Source organism: Microtus oregoni, unplaced genomic scaffold (assembly GCF_018167655.1).
Source record: "Microtus oregoni isolate MIOR12 unplaced genomic scaffold, Mior012 000004F_ref0000308, whole genome shotgun sequence".
Taxonomy (NCBI): Eukaryota; Metazoa; Chordata; class Mammalia; order Rodentia; family Cricetidae; genus Microtus; species Microtus oregoni.
In genome coordinates this window covers 29,049,361-29,069,135 of record NW_024543063.1, presented here as the reverse complement: position 1 = coordinate 29,069,135, position 19,775 = coordinate 29,049,361, and the positions used below count along the sequence as shown (strand labels likewise).

Below are 19,775 nucleotides of genomic sequence, written 5' to 3'. Positions count from 1 at the left end.
GTCATCTCTGATCATCTACATAATTTTGCGATAAAAGAAACCTCTCTGGGCTTTGTGGACTGGAAACTGGAAACAAACCCAATGTCAGAGAGCAAGTAGGTATGTCTAGAGCTCAAACCCATGTCGTCTTTCTCCAGGAATCCCAACCCTTCTGGTTATCCTGTAGCTGTTTTATGCCTTTATTATTCCTTATTTTATTTCTCTTTTATTTCTCGGCCACTGACATCTCTCCAGCCCCCCAAGTCTTCGTGAGACATCACTACATGACACATGAGACAGCCATGCTAGCAGTGCACTGGTGTGTACTTGCAACTGTTGAGAAGAAAAGGAACAAGCAGAGAAAGAACAGTCAGAGATTACAGAAGGCCAGGGCTGTCTGGAACCTGTGAACAAACAGAAGAAAAGATGGGGAACGCGAGGGCTCTGAGGGTGAAGCGCTTTCCCCTGGTGAGCTCTTCTGTCTCCTGATGGTGGTGGGAAATGGAGTCTTACAGTGAGCCAGCAGCAGGCCAGGGTTCTGAATCCTAGCTGCCTGATGCCAAATTCCGTATTCTTAGACTCCCGAATGCCTCAGTCTGAAACAACACACAGATCCTCCTCCAGGGTCAAGAGCTGCACAGTGGCTAAGGTGGGGTGGGGGGGAGGACAGGACAAGAAGGCAGACTCACTCAGAGCAGCCTTGACTTTCAAAAGCAGGTTTCACAAGATTTGTCTCCAAACAGCACTTGAAGGTTCACACCAGAAGGTTGAGAGGAACAGGGAAGTAAAGGCAGACAGTGCCCCATACTGCAGACACCCTAGGGAAAGAGGAAGTATTAAAATGGGGTCGGTGTGCTGAAGAACACTGACCCAATGGTTTGGAGAGGCATTCAGAAGAGGTAACAAGCATTCTGGGTACCTGAGGTAGAAACCACACATCTGTACAACTCCTTTCTCCTGAGAAGATGTCAAACCCCAAGGTTTTGCTTTTGTTTTAATTTATTGAGGTTAGAAAGGAGGGAAAGAGGGGGTGGAGAGGGCGAGTGAGCAGCACGTGTGTGGACTTTAGGGTCAACTTTTAGGAGTCTCCGTTCTTTCTCCCCACCTCCGATGGGTCCTGGGGATGGAAGTTGGTCGTCAGGCTTATGTGACAAGGGCCTTTACCTCCTGAGTCACCTTGCCAGCCTCAGCCTCAGTTTTCTCAGACTCAGGTATTAGGATGCTGTGCACTTTGGCCCTGGGCGCACTGGGCTCTTGACAGCCCGGAGTTTGAGATGTTTTCACAGCTGCAGAGGCTGTGCCGCCTGCTCTATCTGAACTGGCCTGTGACAGGAGGGGGTGGTCTGTTCAAACAATCACATCCACACACTCTCTCAGCCAATGGCTGCTGTTCTCCTTGATAATGCACCAGTCCCTGCTTAAATAACATTTCGATGGAACCTTGCTAAAATGATTTCAGTGAAGAAAAGAGGGGCTAGGGATATGGCTCGGTTGATAAAGTGCTCACTGCACAAAGGTAAATACAGGATCTGAATTTGGCTCCCCAGCATCCATGTGAAAGCCTGGCTCTCGGCCTGGAACCCTAGCACTGGAGGGGTAGAGACAGGACCCCGAACCCCAGTGAGGACTCCCGCTAAATCAGTGAGCTCCAGGCCCATGAGAGGCCCTGTCTCAGAAGTGGAGAGCAAGCAAGGAGAGAAGACATCTCATGTTGAGCTCTGACTTGTGGATGGACAGACAAAGCACACACACACGCACGCGTGAGAAAAGCTTGTTTTGATTACTCAACCTATCAAACTTATCTCAATTTTTTTCTTGTTTTTGTTTTTTAACTTATTAGCTGGGATTGACCTTGAACTTGATGTGATCCTCCTGCCTCAGCCTGAGCTTTGGGATTATAGCAGCTTCACACTCAAACTGATTCTGGTGTGTGGCTTTTTGGCTTGAAATATCCAACAAGTTGGTTTTTGTTTTGTTTTGTTTTAAATTATTCTATGTCTGCTTCCTCAACTATAAAATGGAAAACAACAACGATAACCTAGGTAGAGAGAACACTGACTAATGCCTGGAACTACAGACACCCTCCATGAATGTCAGCAGCGTGCATACAGAACTGTACACCAATGCAGCGATTCTACTTGTAGAGTGGTTTCCTAACTAAAACCTACAAATGATTTATTGCACCGAAAGTTAGAAATAACCCAACCACATCTACAACTGAGCTACCCTGACAGCACACGGTCTCAGCAGAATAACCCATACCCCACAGCAGGACCTCAACAGTGTGGCCTCTATTATTAGCTGGCTTGGGAGTGTCACCCTGCTTTATCAAGAACAACAAGGAATCCTTTTACTGACAATGGCATCCCACTGCACAGCATGCCGCTTATCTATTGGCTCCGATTTGGGGCGTAATGAATGAAATGCTCCTGGGTTTGCATGGGTACGTTTTCCCTTCTCTTAGTAGCTACTCAGCAGTGGAATTCCTGGGTCACACCATGAGTTTATATTTAACTTTCTGAGCCACGGCCAACCTATTTTTCCAAAGTGTCTATGCCATTTTGCATTCCTATAACCAATACATACTTGTGGCACCCTACTATGGAGTTGGTGGCTCCACATCCTTGCTATGCTGGGCCCCTCATCCTGGTGCTTGCGTGCTGGCCTCTCTGTAAGTGAAGCATCAGAGTAAGGAAGGGAAAGGAGAATAACCAAGTAGAGGAGCTTAAAGACATAAAGAGGACAAACAGGCTAGAGGGATGCTGAGGTTTCTTCTTCCCTAACAATGAGTCAGATGAAAGGCAGGAGCTTATGGATGCCCATGGCTCCAAATTCCTGGTACTCCTGCCTCCAAAGTATGTAACAAATTGCAGGTGATGCCCGGTTTATGGGGCTTTGTTCACGCCAGCCACTGGTGCTTACTCCCTTCCGAGAAACAGCTTTTCAGACGTCTGTTGGGTTTTTCTCTTATGTCTGGGTTTTTAGGGATTTTCTTGTTTTGTTTTGGAGATTTTGTTTGATTTCCTACTTAATGTGTCTGTGTGGGTTTGTGCACTTGAGTGCAGTTGCCCATGGAGGCCAGAAGAGGAGATTAAATCCCACACAGCTGGAGTTGCAGGTCACTGTGAGCCACTGAACAAGAGCTAGGAAGGGAATGGACTCCCTGTGGAGGACCGCTCATCCACTCAGCCATCGCTCCAGCCCGTGTACCTAATCTCTGTCAGAAGAAACTCATACAACTCGCACACGCAAATCCCTCACATTGTGTGAATATTTTCTCCCTAATTTGTCTTTTCATGTTCTTAAGGAGATCTTTAAAGGATTCATTTTATGTTTAAGAGTACTTTGCCTGCACATATGCCTCCTCACACTGAGGAGGTCAGAAGAGGTGACCAGATCACCTAGAACTGAATTTCAGCTGTTTTAAACACTGTATAGGTGCTAGGAACCAAGCCCAACTCCTCTGCAAGAATTTCTGAGCCATCTCTTCCATACCTTTCTAGACTGGTATCTTTTAAAAAATATTCATTTCTATTATTTAGATGTCACATGGGATGTGTGTGACATCAGAGACAACTCTCATGTCCTCTTTATTCTGCTGTGGTGGGCTCTGTAATAATCTGAACTGGAGAGATGGCTCAGTGGTTAAAAGCATTTATTGTTCTTGTAGAGGATCTGAATTCAATTCCTTGCACCTATATGGCAGCTCACAACTGTTACTAACTCCAGTTCCAGTGGATCCAATGCCTTCTCCTGACCTCTGAGGACACCAGGCATGTATGTAGTGTATACATACATGTGAACAAAACACACACACACACACACACACACACACACACATATATATATATATATATTTAAATAGAAAAAACTCAATTGGACCAAGCACAGTGGCTCATATCAATCATACCAGCACTTTGGTGGCTGAGGCAGGAGAATTACCACAAATTTGGGCCATGCTGGGTTACATGGTAAGTCAGAGGCCTGCCTGAGCTTTCATGAGACCTCTGTCTGAACATTCATGGGCACAGACAGACAGACAGACACACACACACACACACACACACACACACTCCTGCAGCTGTGCATCTACTTCTGAGCTCCTCTTCCAGTTCCACCAATCTGGAAATGTCTTCTTTGACTCATAGTTATTGAAGAATCCCTAGAATTGTCAAGTTCCATCACTGATACTCTGCATGGCCTCAACCCTCTGTGTTTTCTGAGACCTGGGTCACAGCTGGACACATGGTACTCAGTGTCCCACTGTTACAAGGAGTGAGCACAGTGTCACCCAGGCCAGGTGACAGGCTGAGATCTATCTGTTCCAACAAGGACTGAGAAATAAACACTAAAGGCTCCTTCTGCCACAAATAGCCATCTGCCCACTGTTCCTTTCTTTTAGTTTTTGCTTCCTATAGTTTAGAGCATGGTAATAAATTTACAATAATAATAAGTCCTACAAAGTCACGAAGTAACCTTTCCCCAGGATGTGGAAGGTTTCTACAGCTGAGATACACACTTGCAATACCCGAACTTTGAAGAAGCAATAGCTCTGAGGACAGAGACTCGGGCCATATTAAATCCTACAATTACTCTTACATACATACCTAATAGCATATATTTGTACAAGAAAAGGACATATATGGACACACAGCCGAACTAAAGAGGTTTTGTGAATGGATAACAGTTTTATCCGGTGTCAATGGGAAAGCTATTCCTCCAATGCACAAGTAATCAACAGCGTACAAGCCTGCTGTTTCCACTGTGAAGAACTCAGGAGGATAAACAAGAGAATCGTTCCAAGTTCAAGGTCAGGCTGGGCTGTGTAGTGAGCCCAGACCAGCCTGAGCTACAGGAGACTTCTGTCCCCTGTGCAAAGCACAACAACAAAACAACAGAAAAGCAGTCAGGGTTGAAAGTGAGTGCCCCTCCAGGGAGATCTCATCTCTGCATGCCAGCAATTTACACACATGTACACACAATTAAAAAGAATAAATCTTAAAAGAAAAATCAAACAAAAACTTGAACCCACAAGCAATTTCTTAAGTCAAAAGTAGCACAGGTTTTTCAAAATACATGTTTTACTATGAGAATTCCACAGTGAGGATGTCAGTCCACAGTCTGATGACAGGCCAGCGGCAGGTGTGACTAGGACAGAGAAGTCATATGGGGGAGGGGAACGTGGCAGCTACCCCTAAGCACCCTCATTAATTTGTGGTCCTCAGGCTGGGGTGACTCACAGTGCCACGCCCGAGCAGGTGAAGACCCTGGGATTGATCCTCAGCAACAAACAAAAGCCAAATTTAAGGAAGTTGTAGTCTACACAATTTAAAGGCCGGAGAGACGACTCAGTGGCTAAGAGCACTTGCTGCGCTTGCAGAGGACCTGAGTTCAGTTCCCTGCACCTACAAGGTGGCTCAAGCTGTAACTCAAGCTCCAAGGGACCTGACGCCCTCTCTGGGCGTCAAGGGCACTAGGCATGTACATGGTGCACAAACATACATACAGGCAAACATTCATAAAATAAAGATAAATCCTTGGTGAAAAATGTTGTCACTGACAAATTACACAGCAATCGAGCCTATGTATTTATCACAGACCAGAGCAGCTCATCTGGGTGAATCCTGAACCCCCCACACTCCAGCTTTCAAATGTCACACCCGTAACAGTCAGTGTTCGCATGCAGTCCTAGTCACTGAAATCCACCGTTGTCAGTAAGATATGTGCTGGATCCCCGATTCACTGCTCTTTGCCAGACTCAGTCAGCAACCGTGACGTAACAGGCTGTGTGATGAGTACACGGTGCCCTTAACCACAGATCAGCTTTCCTCTCATCAGGCCCAGGCCATGTGCCAACTGCCCAAGCAACAACAGAGAGGCTTTAGTTAAATAGAAGGCTTTATGTCCGAGTAAAAGACAACCAAGAATCCTGAAGTAGCCCAGTTGGTAAAGTGACTGCCATGTAGGCACGATGACCTAAGTTCATTCCCCAACACCCGCATAAAAAGACGGCTGTGCTTGCACAGGTGGACTCTTGGGCTCACTGGCCAGCCAGACTAGCCTAATTGGCAAGCAAGTTCAGGTCCCGGGGAAGACCCTGTCTTTAACGTGGACAGATGAAACTGCTCTATAGCTAGCAAGCCACTGCCACCCAGGACTAGGAGCCATAACTTGAGAAAATCACACTGAAGACCCAGGCACCTCTCTCAGAGCTCCTTAAGAACAGCGGTTCCTTTACCTTTGTTTGTTAGGTTCATATTGTTCCCAATTCATTAACGGAGCTCCTGGGCCAGTAGCCAGGGGGACCTGCTCCACACGGAGAGCCAGAGGATTAAACGGGACCCACCAGGGCCTCGGCCAATCACTGGCTTCTGTCAGCAGTCACCTTCCCTTTCCCAGACAATTCCAAGACAAAGAAACTTTTGCAGGGCCGAACATCTTCCACACTATGCAACACTAAAACACAGTCTCTGGAAACCAGCATCCTTACATGTTATAAAGACCTTTCCACCAAAACATCAAGGGATGCTTGGGAGCCAGCAATCACAGGAACTGCCTTTAACATAAGCAGAACAAAATGACATGAACCCAGGTTTTGTTTCTGTTAGTAAGGGTGACCCAGCTCGGGCACACTTATCTTTAAAAATTCAGACAAATTGTCCTGCAATGCCAGTTACAGGCAGAGTCAAAAGTAAAACATACTTGCACATATGCCATGAGGAGAGAGAAGAGCAAACAGGCAGAGGAAAAGGATAAACGGCCATCCAGTACCCATTCCTAGTAATCAAGTGACGGCATCCTTTGTGGTAAAACTGTGTATCTGGATTCCAAATCAAGTACTGACCTACTGATGCGCATGCAAAGGTATGCCCTGGTCAGACCCCCCAAGTCACAGCTTCTGTACCGGCATACACAGAGGGCTTTGCTTCTGTGAGGAGACTGTACAAAGTCAACAACTTCTGAAGCCTACATACATGCATAGCTGAGTCTCTCTTAATTCACATGCCTGCCCTCATGGGGAAACCACAACACATAGTGCGAAAGACACCCGGAGAAGCAGCTCCATAAGCATGAGTGGGCATGTCTGAAATCCCAGATACTTGGGAGCTAAGGAAAGAGAGCAGTCTAGGGACTCTGCCTCTTGGGATGTGTCTGTGTGTGATGCAGACCACACGCCATGGCATGTATGTGGAAGTCAAAAGACAACCTGTCCGTCCACCATGTGGGGCCTGGGGATCAAACTCCGGTCCTTAGGCTTGGTGGCAAGTGCCTTGACCCATTGAGCCATCTCTCCAGCCCCTATAACAGGGACTTAACACGGGGTCAACACGAGCTGTGAACTATACACAATCACGTAGAGAAGAGGCTGACAATTTCCATCAGACACCTAGAGGGTCCACACTCAAAGTTAGGAGTCAGCCGATAGAGCTGCCGTAGCCAACCTTCACACAAGATTTGAGGAGAGCATTTGGTCATCAGCAGGGTCTCCAGACACACCTTTACTCAAGTTTACACTGGGCATGGCAGTCCACGTCAGTAATGCCAGCACTCACGGGCCGGAGGCACAAAGGTGGATGTGAGTTCAAGACTAGTGCAAGTTGCACAGCGAGACCCTGCCCAGGTGCCATTGCTCCTGGCATATAAATGACCTGTGGTAGGGACTGGCTCTGGGGCCACCTGCCTCACCGACTCTGTACTCAGAGAATGCATGTAGTCTACAAGCCAAAATTAAGCACAATTAAGATGTGGAACTTTTTTTTAAGTATTATTTATTTAGTGATTATGTTTGTTTTGCGGGCATATACATGTCTGTGCACCATATGTATGCCTCGTCTCATGGTGCCAGATCCTCCGAACCTGGAGTCCCAGGCAGTGTGAGTTGCCATGTGGGTGCTGGGAACTGGACACAGACCCTCTGCAAGAGCAACAGTTGACCACTGGATCATCTCCCCAGCCATGAAGGGTGAAATATAAGGGTGAATGTTTATCAAAGTCAAACTGAAGTAAATGGCCAACTGGGTCTCTGCCACGCCTGCCTGTCATACATAGCTCCATCAGCTGCTTCTGGAGCCAATTTAACATTGGAATCAAGAACACGTGCCCACAACCACAAGGCTTCCTGACCCTGGGAGAGTCACTTCGTGCCTGAGTTAAGGACATGCCCTCTTTTATTAAATAAACCCTTTTATGAGGACAGAGGGACGCTGGATGCCCTGGAGCTGGAGCTGCATCTGCACAACACGGATGCTGTGCTGAATCACAGCAGATCCTTTGAAGGAACATCAAAACTCCTAACTCCTAAGTGTCTCTCCAGACCTGTATTAAACGCTTCAGCTGGCCTTGAACATGGCTGAGATGAAGTCTGTGACAGCTCTAAATGCATACCAATACCACAGTGATGCCTGGAGTTTAAAGTTGTGCTCTAGAATATTCCATGCAGCAGCTGAAGGGGATGCTAACTCTGACCACATGCAGGCCACAGGGCCTTCTCTTGTGGGTCACCTTGAAGGCCTATGTCCAAGAGGTCACTTTCAACACCACACCTTACAAACTGCTAACTTGGGGACATGGGCATTACCTGCAGATTCTCAGGCACTGGTGGGTGGGGTGAGGCAGCAGGCACATAGGCCACGCTATGCAGGGGACAGGTCATCAGAACCCTGCCTGGCTCCTATCATAGGGACTGGCACAGAACTTCATTTCATCTTCAAAGCAGACCTTTCTCCCAGTACTTGAGAGTTAAAAATAGTTTAAGGCCAGGCTGGCCTGGGCTATTTTTATCTGGAAAATTAGGGGTCAGGAACAACATAGTAAGTAGAGAGGGGGGCTGACTACAAAAGGAAAGAAGACCCACAGACCAGAGGGGGAAACAGCTCCTATGGATTGAGACAAATTCAGCATGTGGTGCAGGGAGGAGAGGAACAGGCAGGGATAGCCAAGGTCAGTCACTAAGTGCTAGCACGCGTCACACACTGAAAACACAGGTTTGATGGGTTCTGCCCAGGCCAGGGTGACATCACAGGTGCTCTGCACTAAGCCTGTGAGGTCTCAGACTGACCCTGTACTCCCTATGCAATGAGGATGACCCTGACCCTTCCAGGAGTCTCCATCTCCCACGTGCTATGATTCTAGGTGTGAACTAGCACAGTGGACATGAAGGACAGTGTGTGTGTGGTATGTGCATGCATTCGAGTGTGCGCATGGCTGAGTATGCATGTGCAAAGGCCAGAGGAAGTGTCAGGTACCCTGCTGGATCACCCTCCGTCTTACTGCCTCGAAGAGGGTCTCCTGGCAGTAACCCGAGTAATTCTTCCATCTCTGCCCCCATAGCAGTAGGTTATAGGTGTATGTAGCCACACTCAGCTTTTTACAGAGGTGCTCAGGAGTCAAACTCAGGTCTTCATGTCTGCACTCTGACCTACTGAGCCATCATCTCTCCAGCCCTGGAGTAGAGCAGTTGTTTTTTGTGGTTTTTCCAAAAGATCAGTGGAGATGTGAACTGGTTTGGGATGGGGGAGCACACATGTGTGGAGGAGACTTAGTCCAGACACTAGAGGTGTAACGGTCCTGGGGCAGGATCAGAGACAGGATTCACTGGCTGTGCTGGGGAGTGAGGAGCCATGATGAGATGGCATAGTTTTCACAATCCGTAACAATCAGTTCAAGGAACCAAATCACATCCTCTGAGTATGTCCAACCTGGGGTCCATGGTCACATGTCCCAGGATAGCCTTGCATGCAGCCCGACACTGGTAATAAACTTACTTCAAACTCAACGAGAGGTCTGCCCCGCCCCCAGGCGGGTGCACCCAATTGTGCGGTCCTCAGGCATGAGCTCTGGATAACAACACTGTGTCCTGATATCAAAGATCAGACATTTGCAAATGCACCCAAAGCTTTATGTAAGGTTTTTATAAGCATTGGCAGCCATTTTCATTATCTGTGCGTGTCTATGTTTGTATTCAGGTGTGCATAGAGGCACATGTGTGTATGCACAGGTCTAAGGCAGGTGTCAGGAGTCCTCCCTCCCTATCTTTGAGCGCGACATCTCTTAGTTAAACCCAGATTCACCTAAACAGCCAGTCTCTCTAGCCAGCCCGCATCTGATCCCGCCTGTGCCTTCTGAAGCTGGGATTACAGGCAGACTACCACATCACATAAAAAGTATGAGGGTCAGGTGGGAATGCCTGTCCCTTTACCTGCAGAGCAAGCGGTTTAACCTCTGTGCCGGGTTGACTTACGATAGGTTGTGCATGGCAAAGAAATCATAAAACAAAACAACAGTACAATACTATATGGGGGATATAAAATGATTAAAATCTCAATTACGGCGCCCAGGAAGAAGTTCAGACCTAATATTCTTTGAGTCAGTGACACAAGCAGACGGGATCACTCACTTGATAAGACAAGGTGCTGTGCCCCCACCCGGTGGCTTCCTGCTGTGAGGGTGTCATCAGTGACAGGAGCTGTCAGGGCCACAGCAGGGCAAGAAGCCAGCTGCAGGACACTGCATCACCTCCGCATGGCAAGAGCTGGGGAAGCCCAGAGGGAAGGAACAACGGAGGCCACAGAGAAGGCAGTGGCAGGCAATGAAATGCTCTTTTCGAAAGGCAGCAGGAGTCAGAAGCGACCAGAAGGGAAAGACACGGGAAAGGGTGAGGCCTTCAGAATTCTCCAGGCAGGCGTGAAGGCGTGAAGGTTTGAACAGGAAAATGAAAGTGGTTGAGAGGTGGGTCAGCAGCCTAGGCTGGCCTTGAACTCAGTGTGGCCTTGAGCTCCTCCCAACTGCTGGGCTTACTGACACAAGCCACTACACTCAGTTTATATGGGGATGGAACCCCTGGCTCTGTGCATGCTCGGCAAGCACTCTGCCAAGTAAGCCACACCAACCAGGAGACTCTTTTAAAACAAGTAAAAACATCGCGACTGACAGAGGGAAGGGAGGCCCTGCCTCTGAAATGCTCCTCTGGACAAACCTCTCCTCGTCTATGGATGGCCGGATGGCCAGCGTTCTGCTCCTGTATGTCCACCCAACTCCAGCTCAGAGCTTTCCCTCCAACAGCTGGGGCCTACACGGGCAGACAAGAGTATCACTCTGTGTGTAGGCAGATGCTATGTAAACATCGAGGTCATACACAGAGTCCTTTAAACCTATTCCTCCTAGGTCCTGCCCTGCCCCGCCAGTCCTCAGCCCTCTAACACAGGGGCGATCAGTATGAATCACACTGACTTTGCCGAGCTTTCCGAAAATGCAGGTGGGGTTCTCTCTTCCCTGCACAGTCAGTCAGCTGTCAGTGTGGGACACTGATCTGGGAGTCTGCAGATCCTCCAGATGAAGCCGTGGCTGCTGCTGGTGTGTCTGAAGAGTCCGGGTGCTGGCACGGCACTGTCCAGGTCACACCCACTTCTGAGGTACTGTAGTGCCCCTTGAAGTACATAGCAGCAAGGTGATACTTTCCATGGTACAGAATATGGCTAAAACCCTGAGCAATCACGGACAGTAAGAGTTTGAAACCAGCAAACCCCAGAACCTGTGCTTGCTAAAGCCTGCGGTCACCCTGAGCAAGAGTACAGACCAGAGGAAGAAGGAGGAAGAGTAATGGCGGTACTGACCCAGAACCTCCAGCACTCGGGGGCTGAGGCCGGAGGAGCTGCTGCTCAAGGCCCAATCTCTATCCAGAAAGAGACTAAATAGGGATAACTGAGGACCATGAATGACGTAACACCACAGGCACACACCCACAGGTGAGCTAGCATTAACTGGCACAGCATAACTCAATTATATTAGCAACAAAACAGGGTGCAGGGGAGGAAGTGCCCCCATGATTAGTTAGGAAGATGGGGGCTTTAGGCTCTTGGAAGCTTCTCTGTGGCCAGGAACCAAGCCTTCCCCACTGTCGGTGAAGAGCAGAACTTGCCAGAGCGAGGTGTGGGGCCGGGTGTCAGTCCTTCTCACACAGGCACTCATGCAGCACCCAGGACATCCCTCAGCTGTGGGAACCGGCGAGGTCAAGTTTCAGTCAGGAAATGTGAAATGAAATAAACTGGTAGGGGAAGACTCTGGTGAGGCCTCTGTCAAGTGTTTTGCTTCCTTTTAGAATGCAACAGGCCCCCAGACCTTAGCAAGACTGCTGCCATGTCAGGGGCACCGTTCTGACCTTAAGACCCAGCACACAGACCCCAACACCTGCCACAATAGGGACAAAGCTCTAAACGTACTGACCCTGCACTCTGGCTTCTGAAGTTCCACTCCCTGCTAAACTGAAGCTGACAACCAGGATGTGGTTTTCTGTGTGTGAAACAGAAAGAACTGTAAAGCCCAGAGCTGCGTGATTTGGGAGAATTCCTCGTGCAGCTGCTAGCTGGCAATAAAGACTTGCCTTTTGGCCTTAACGGTGTCTGTGTGGTGATCTTTGGTGGGCTAACCTTGCAAGGAGAATTGGGTGGCCGGATGCACAGCCAAAGACAAGCTGTGAATACAGCACTATAAATGATCCGAACGTCATCTGTGCACCCACAGGTGGTTCCAAGTATGGAATGAACAGAAGATGGGGACAAGCTAGGACAAAGCAGTTAGGAGAGCAGGTGTGGTGGTAAATGCCTAGCATCCCAGGAAGCAGGACTGGGAGTTCAAAGCCAGTCTGGGCCGCTGAGCAAGTCTGAGGTTAGTCTTCACTACGCGAATGCCTGTCTCAGTGTAGAGTGCTTTCTGGGCATCCTAAGGAAGTTCATTCCCTGAACAAGAAAAGTATCTAAGAATCTGTTAGAACAAAAGACCCAAAGTGAAAAATTAAGTAGAACAACCAAGATGATAACAGCAACTCAAAGACACACCATAAAAAGCACAGTCTTCAAAATCCTGGACGAACAAGAGCCTGGTGGAGGACAGGAAGAGACGGCAGGAAGACAGGTCCGCTAAGGGAGTGGGAAGCCTGCTTCAGGAGACACAGCTCCAGCAGCGACAGGACAGACAGGGTGGAGAAGGACATCAAGCTAGAGCATCAGACTAGCTGAAGTGTTTGGAAGGAGCAAAAATGAAGTCACATGTTCAGTGTCCCCCAGAGATGGCAAAAACAGAGCAAAATCAGTTCCATAGGACACTGTGGACAGAAGAGAGGGCTGAACCCACTTCTGCTGGCTTGTCTAACAGCTCTAGTCCTTCACTGAGCAAGTCCCTTAACCTCTCCAGAACTTGTGTATGTGCATGAATGTGTGTGAATGTACACCCATGCATGCTTGTGTGTGTGTGTGTGTGTGTGTGTGTGTGTGCGTGTGTGTATGCCAGGGGAGTGGTTGGGTCAAAAAAGGACCTAAGCCTCTTTTCTCCAGCTTACAAGAAGTGGAGGGACAGGGAACATGTAATCTCTTAAAGAAAGGGTCAGGGCTAGATCTGAGTCCGAGAGGCCAACCTGATCTACACAGCAAGGTCCAGGTCAGCTAGGGCTCCATAGTGAGACTCTGTCTCAAATAAACTAAGAAAAGAAAGAATCGGAAAATAGGTGATTTTTTTTTACATGGGAAGAGCAATAGCTAAAAGTTCAGCCTACTGCTTTCCAGTACAAGCACATTGTTACAGATTCCTCACAACAAGCGCGAGAAGCAGACAGTACTGTCAATACCAACTGAGGCTCACAGATACTAAGCAACTAGCCCAAAACCACAGCCAGTCATGGTGTCCCAGCAGAACCAGCAGGAACACGAAACCCACATGCTGTCCTTCCTTCCTCAGCTGCACTAAGGTATTTTGTGAAACATGGTCTCACTGTGGTCCTGGCTGGCCTAAAACTCCCTATACAGACCAAGAGGGTCTCAAACTCACTGAAATCCTCCTGCCTCTGCCTCCTGAGTGCTGGATTTAAAGGTGTGCACCATCATACCTGACTCCACAGTGACCTGCTAACCTCTTTAAGGACCACCCCCAGGGACCACCCCCAGGGACCACCCCCAGGGACCACCCCCAGGGACCACCCCAGGGACCAGCTGATGTGGCCCACGTCTATATCCAAGGACAGCAGTTCTCAACCTGGGGTCCCACATCAGATATCCTGCCTACCAGATATTTACGATCGTAACAGTAGCAAAATTACGGTTATGAAGTAGCAACGAAATAACCTCATGGCTGGGGGGAGGGGTCACAGTGTTAAAGGGTCGCAGACTGGGAAGGTTGAGAATCACTGTTCCAGAGAAGGAAAAGCCAAAGCAGGGAGGGATGGACACTGTCTGGTTGTTCTTTTAGGCTTACAAATAGGAGACTGACGTCTCACAGTTCAGTGCAGCACAGCGCAGGCCTGCCTTTGCCTCTCACTGCAGGGTTTCATCATCTAAGAGGATTGCGCCTAACTCTGGGGTCGCTGCAATAAAGCAGCAGGATCGCCCTCATCCTATTCTCTGCTCTAAAAGCCTCCCAGAGCTGCCTAATTAACGGCAGCACCCGAAGAATCTGAGCAGTAGAAGGTGCTTGTTCCTCTCATCCTATTATTCTTCCCCTCTCTCTCCCCTTGCAGTGCTGAGGTTGGAGCTGGCTGCCTTCTGCAAGTCAGGCAGGTGCACCAGCCCTGATCTGTATCCCCCACGGTTCTTCTTTATATATGTTCTTAAATGAATGTGGGGAAATTTGGAATTAAATTTAAATATATCACACACATTTCAATTCTAGCAATTCTACTTTTTAGTGGTTCATTTTTGTGTTTTCTCAGACACGGGTATCTCTATGCAACCCAGGCTAGTCTCAGGCTCACTATTCTCCTGCCTCAGCCCTTTTTTTCCTTTTCGAGACAAGGTCTCACTCTGTAGCTCTGGCTGGCCTTGAGCTCACAGAGATCCACCAGTCTCTGCCTTCCAAGTGCCAGGATTTAAGACCTGGTGTGCCCCAACACCTGTGCCGCAATAATCTCAATGAGGACCATTTTCCTCCAGAGAAACGACAGCAGGTGAGCACGGTGCTCCCGCGGGTCCCATTCCTCTCCACCACTTCTCTCTACCCCCCAGTGAAAGCGCCTGTGGCTCCCGATAGTGCTCACACACTGCCTGTACAAGGGGAAGACTGTGGCTCCTAGCTGCTGACGTCACCGTGAGCTTTCCTGATGGAAGGAAGGATGTAAGAAAGGGTAAGAGGTTAAAGGGAAGCTTAAGGGCAAGAGAAGGGTGAGGATCCCAGAGAGAGGAGAGGAGAGGAGAGCTGGGTGACATCAGTGGCAACAATCACGTTTCTGATTTTCTCCTGGATTACTTCATCTTCCCTTGGGGGTTCCTCTTTTCAAGAGGGTGGGTAAGCAGTGGCCAGATGCGCATGTCTGAGGCAAACACTGGGGAAGTCAACTTGGCAAGTCTCACAACTTTATGTCCATGTCCTGACATACATGTAGATTCTGTAAGTGACAGAGAACTCGGAGCTTAAGTGGAAGACCCGACTTAAAGCCTGGTATCTGGGAGTTGGAGAGATGGCTCGGTGACTAAGAGGGCTCACTGGCTGCTCTTCTAGAAGACCCGGGCTCAATTTCCGGCACCAACACAGTGGACAACAGTCATTGGTAATTCCACTCTCAAGGGTCCAACGCCCTCTTCTGGCCTCCATTGGGCACCGAACGTTTGCAGCGCATAGACAAACATGCAGACAGGCAAAACACTCATACACATAATTTTTTTTCTTTTTTAAAAATCAGTTATCTTACAGAACTTCCAGTGAGAGAAGTGTATCTGTGACCTCGTTCTTCTAACCTAGAGGTGGGGACCAGGTACTAACAGGTGCTACCGCTTCAAAAGCCAAAGTGAGAAACACACACTGGAAGCAAGCTCAACACCACTCTCACCGCATAAATACAAAGATATTCCCGAAAGCAATCAAACATTACAGCCTCATTCTGACCACCCCTAAGAGCATGACTCAGTGGTAAACACACAGCCGCTTTGAAGCGTATGAAGCAAAACAACAGAAATGTCTATCAGAACTGAAGTTCACATAGCCAGACCCTTACCATCAACAACAGAAATGTCTATCAGAACTGAGTTCCAGCCATACACTCAGTGAGGAAAAACACAGTCTCACCTGGTGTCTCCCTACATCTAGTGCGGCAGGAAAAACAGGCTCCAAGTCTGGCTTGAGAGTGGTGGGCCCTGGCCTAGTATGAGCTGACCCTTACCCCAGATTAAGTCAGGGATGCTACTCCTTGCCCAGCACTGCTCTGTGACAGGATCTGTGCAGAGCCCAGTCTGCAGCCTGTTTGCTGACTATTTGGGAGGAGCGTGCAACTGGTGTCCTTGTGCTCAAAAGCAGTACCTTTTAAAAAGAAATACTTAAATTACAGGTTCAAACATGATTACCCATAATTTTTCAGCCAATAAGTTCAATAAGTTCATCACTCCAAAGTGATGGCTCGGCAGGTACAGTACTTGCGCCAAGTCTGATATTGTAAGTTTTATTCCTAGGACCCACTTGGTAGAGAGAGAATCAATTCTAGAAAGCTGTCCTCTAGCCTGCACCACACACGCACGCACAATAAGTAATAGATGTAATTTTTAAAACGTGAGGTTCCATGAAAGGAAGTCCTTCAGATCATTCACAGACCCTGAAATCTCATCCCTGAAATAAAGAGTTAGCTCAAATTCAGAGTGCAAACCCAGCCTCCTGCTACGAGGCTAGTCCTTGCTCCCGTGATAAGACCTCCAGTCAAGTGACTTAAATTGGCACTGTTTCCTTCGGCTACTTCAATCCCTGAGGAAAGAGGGTGTCTATGTCCTAACAGCTTCCCAAGACAGCCACTGCCCCCAGAGCCAGGCTGTCTGTTGGCTCTTCCCTAAGAGCAGGAGGAAGGGCAGCAGGAGGGAAGAGGCTCGCTACTACCTCAACTAAGGAAAGCTGGTCCAGACAGACAGAGGAAACCACCTTCCTTGCGCCTCTCACTCAAACTTATTCCAGACTGTTCCCCCACAGTAGCTCTTTCTTGGAGAGACGGGGACATTCAGATGTGACCCAGGACAGCCTTTCTTTTTAAAAATAAATGAAAATCTCACAAGAAGCCCAGACCTAGTTCTAATCAGACTTCCATGCTTTATTTGATTGTACTCTCAGAGACAGATCTCAGTACCCCAGGCTGACCTCAACTTGGAGAGGGAGCAGAGGCTGACCTCAACCTTGTGATCTTTCTGCCTTTAGCTCCAGAGAACTGGGATCACTGAAGTACGGGCACGGCTTACATGTTGCCGGGGACCAAACTCGGGGTTTTCTGCATGCAGGACTAGCGCTCTATCGACTGAATGAAACTTAATCTTCAGCAACTTTTTTCTTGCGCTCTCACGTGATATGAAGACAGGTGCCCCCATCCAGTACTGACCTGGAAAGCTGGTAATCAGCCTGTTCCTTACAGCCACTGTTATTTTCCCCTCCCATACATGCTTGGTCTGACAGTCCCATACGGCTGTCAACATAGTTCAAAACCTGCACAAGAACTAACTACTGGGAAGGGCCTGTGTGTAGAAACTGTGTGTCAGAGCTTTCCAAAACCTCTCCAAACTCAACCTGACTGTCCTGCGAGGATGGACCAGGTTGGCCCTGGGGAGTGAATCAAAGAAAAGCTTCAGATGTGGGAAGGAAAAGTGGAGGAGAGCTGCTGTCTGCCACAGGAGGGAGGGAGGAGCAGCATGGAAGGAACTGCCACAGTAAGAGGAATAAAATTAAAAAAAAAATAAAAATAAAAAACAAATCCCACCAAACCTAAGATTAAAAGAAGCCCTCCGACTTCCAATCCAGTATGGGTTTTGTTAAAAAAATAAAAATAAAAAAAAAACAGGAAGCCACAAAAACAGCTCTTTTTTCAACAGAAGGATCACATTAACAAAGCGAATAGAGAGGACCTGTGCTCTGAGCGTAACCTACCTACTATGAGCCCTGGGAACGGAAACACCTCTTTCCTGGTTTGGTAGTGGGTTTCAAAACAGTAGGGACAGCCAGCAAGATAAAGCTACAAAAGGGGAGGGGGAGCAGGCCGCCAAGCTTTTCCTGAATACAGGGAGTCTTCCGACCACAGGCTTTTAAATGGGCCTTTCTGGGGGCGGCTGACAAGGCTCCCAGCTAAACACACACGGTATCCGGCTCTCAATGAGAGCCGGGTGCGCGCTGAAAACCGCGGGGCTTTCAACTAGCTTGGATACCGGGGCAAGATGCACCACCCAGACCCGCTGCAGCCGGTATCCCAGTGGCCCTCAGGAGTGACCAGGGCTCCAGCGGGGTCTGCACTAGGGCTAAGAGGGACAAAAGCAACCACGCTAAGGCAGAGCGCCCGCTCCAAGTCTGCGAGGGCCGAGGGGTGGTCCTCACAGACCCTCCTTCGGGCGTCAGCCCCAGCCACTTACTTTCGTTCGGCCGTTTATCCTGTAGTTGCCCAGCTTCCCGCTGCAGTGGCGGATCAGGTCGTCCATGCTGCTCATGAGCAGGCCGATGGTCTCGCAGCCGGGCTCCTTGCCCTCGATCCAGGTTATCTGGTCCCCCCGGATGTCCTTGGAAGAGTCACTCTTCTGGCTGACCAGCTGCCCGTCCGTGAACTTGCCGGTGTCGTGTAGGGCGCGCACCTCGTCGCCGATCTGCTGCCCGGTCTCCCTGCCCAGGAAGTCGTCCACCACACAGATGCCGTGCTTGTTCATGCACGGCACGATGTACTCCAGCGCCAGCTTCAGCGCGGGCAGGGGTTTGGTCTGCCCGTTGGGCCGCAGCCCACCGCTGGGACTCAGCGCCTCCCCGGGGCCGCCGCCTGCTGGGCACAGAATGGCACGCTCCGGGCCCGGAGACCTGCTAGCCGGAGGATCCTCGGAGTTGGGCTCTGCCGGGCCGGGGCCACTCCGGGCCTGTGCAGAGTCCTCGGGGCCCGGTGTGCGCGAGGCCGCCGCGCGGTCCCCGCGCCGGGCCGCCCCGCCGGCGCGCGCGGCTCCGGGGGCCCTACCGGGCGGGGACGCGACGCGGGGCTGCGCCGGCGCGGGCTGCGCGTTGGGGGCCTCGCCGCCGTGGCACACGAGCTTGTGCTTCTTCCAGTCCTGGCGCTGGTGTTCCTTACAGCAGTAGAAGGAGTTGCGGCAGCGGCCACAGCGCAGCAGGTTCTCCATCTTCCCGCACAGCTCGCAGTACTGCCGGTCGCGCTCGCTGGCGCTCAGCACGCCGGGCCCGCCGCTGTCACTGGCCATGGCCGCGTCAGGGCGGGCCGCGGGCCGGGCGCGGGGCGGCGGCGGGGCCGTCGGGGCGCCCGCCCGGGGCCGCCGCCCGCTGCGGGAGGCCGCGCGCGCCCTGGCCTCGCCTGCCTCGCCCGGGGCTGCCTAGCGCCGCATCGCGCCGGAGAGAGCGCGGCCTGCGCGGCGCACGGCGCCCTGGGCGGGCGGGCCCAGCCGGCTGCGTCGGAGCAGGCGGGCAGGGCGCGGGCCTGCGGGCGCCACTCGCTCCGCGCGCGCTGCACGTACACCACGGCCCCGGCGACCCGGCGCGCGGGCGGAGAGGGCGGGGGCCGCGAGCACGCGGCGGGCCGGGCCTAGCGGGCGGGCGCGCCGCTTCCTCCGCCCTCCCCCTCCGCCTCGCGGCTCCGCCCGGGGTGCGCGTCGCCGCCTGAGCGCGCACGCGCGCGCGCCTCCACCTGCCTGTCGGGGCCCGCGGGCAGCGCTCCGGGGCTGCTGCGCGGTTGCCCTGGCCACCTTGGTATCGCGGAGGAGGAAACGGAAGCTCAGACAGCCCGCTGGGTCGCTCCGAGCTCCGGGCCGGCCGCCGCGCGCTCCCGGTCTGCCGCTCCCCGGAGGCCACGGAGGGCACAACAAAGCCCCCCC

The 19,775-nt window shown here is 50.6% G+C and overlaps 1 protein-coding gene across 2 annotated transcripts in view; it reads right to left on the bottom strand.

Annotated features, from left to right (window-relative positions):
* Egln1 (egl-9 family hypoxia inducible factor 1) overlaps positions 1-19,521 on the bottom strand; it is a 37,945-nt gene extending 18,424 nt beyond the window's left edge. Inside the window, exon 1 of one of the 2 annotated variants that reach the window (XM_041649907.1) lies at positions 18,327-19,521. In XM_041649907.1, the coding sequence (XP_041505841.1) occupies positions 18,327-19,148 (822 nt within the window). In that variant the 5' untranslated portion in view covers positions 19,149-19,521. The remainder of the gene's footprint in view (positions 1-18,326) is intronic. The other variant, XM_041649906.1, reaches the window with a different exon arrangement.
* Between the last annotated feature and the right edge of the window lie 254 nt (positions 19,522-19,775).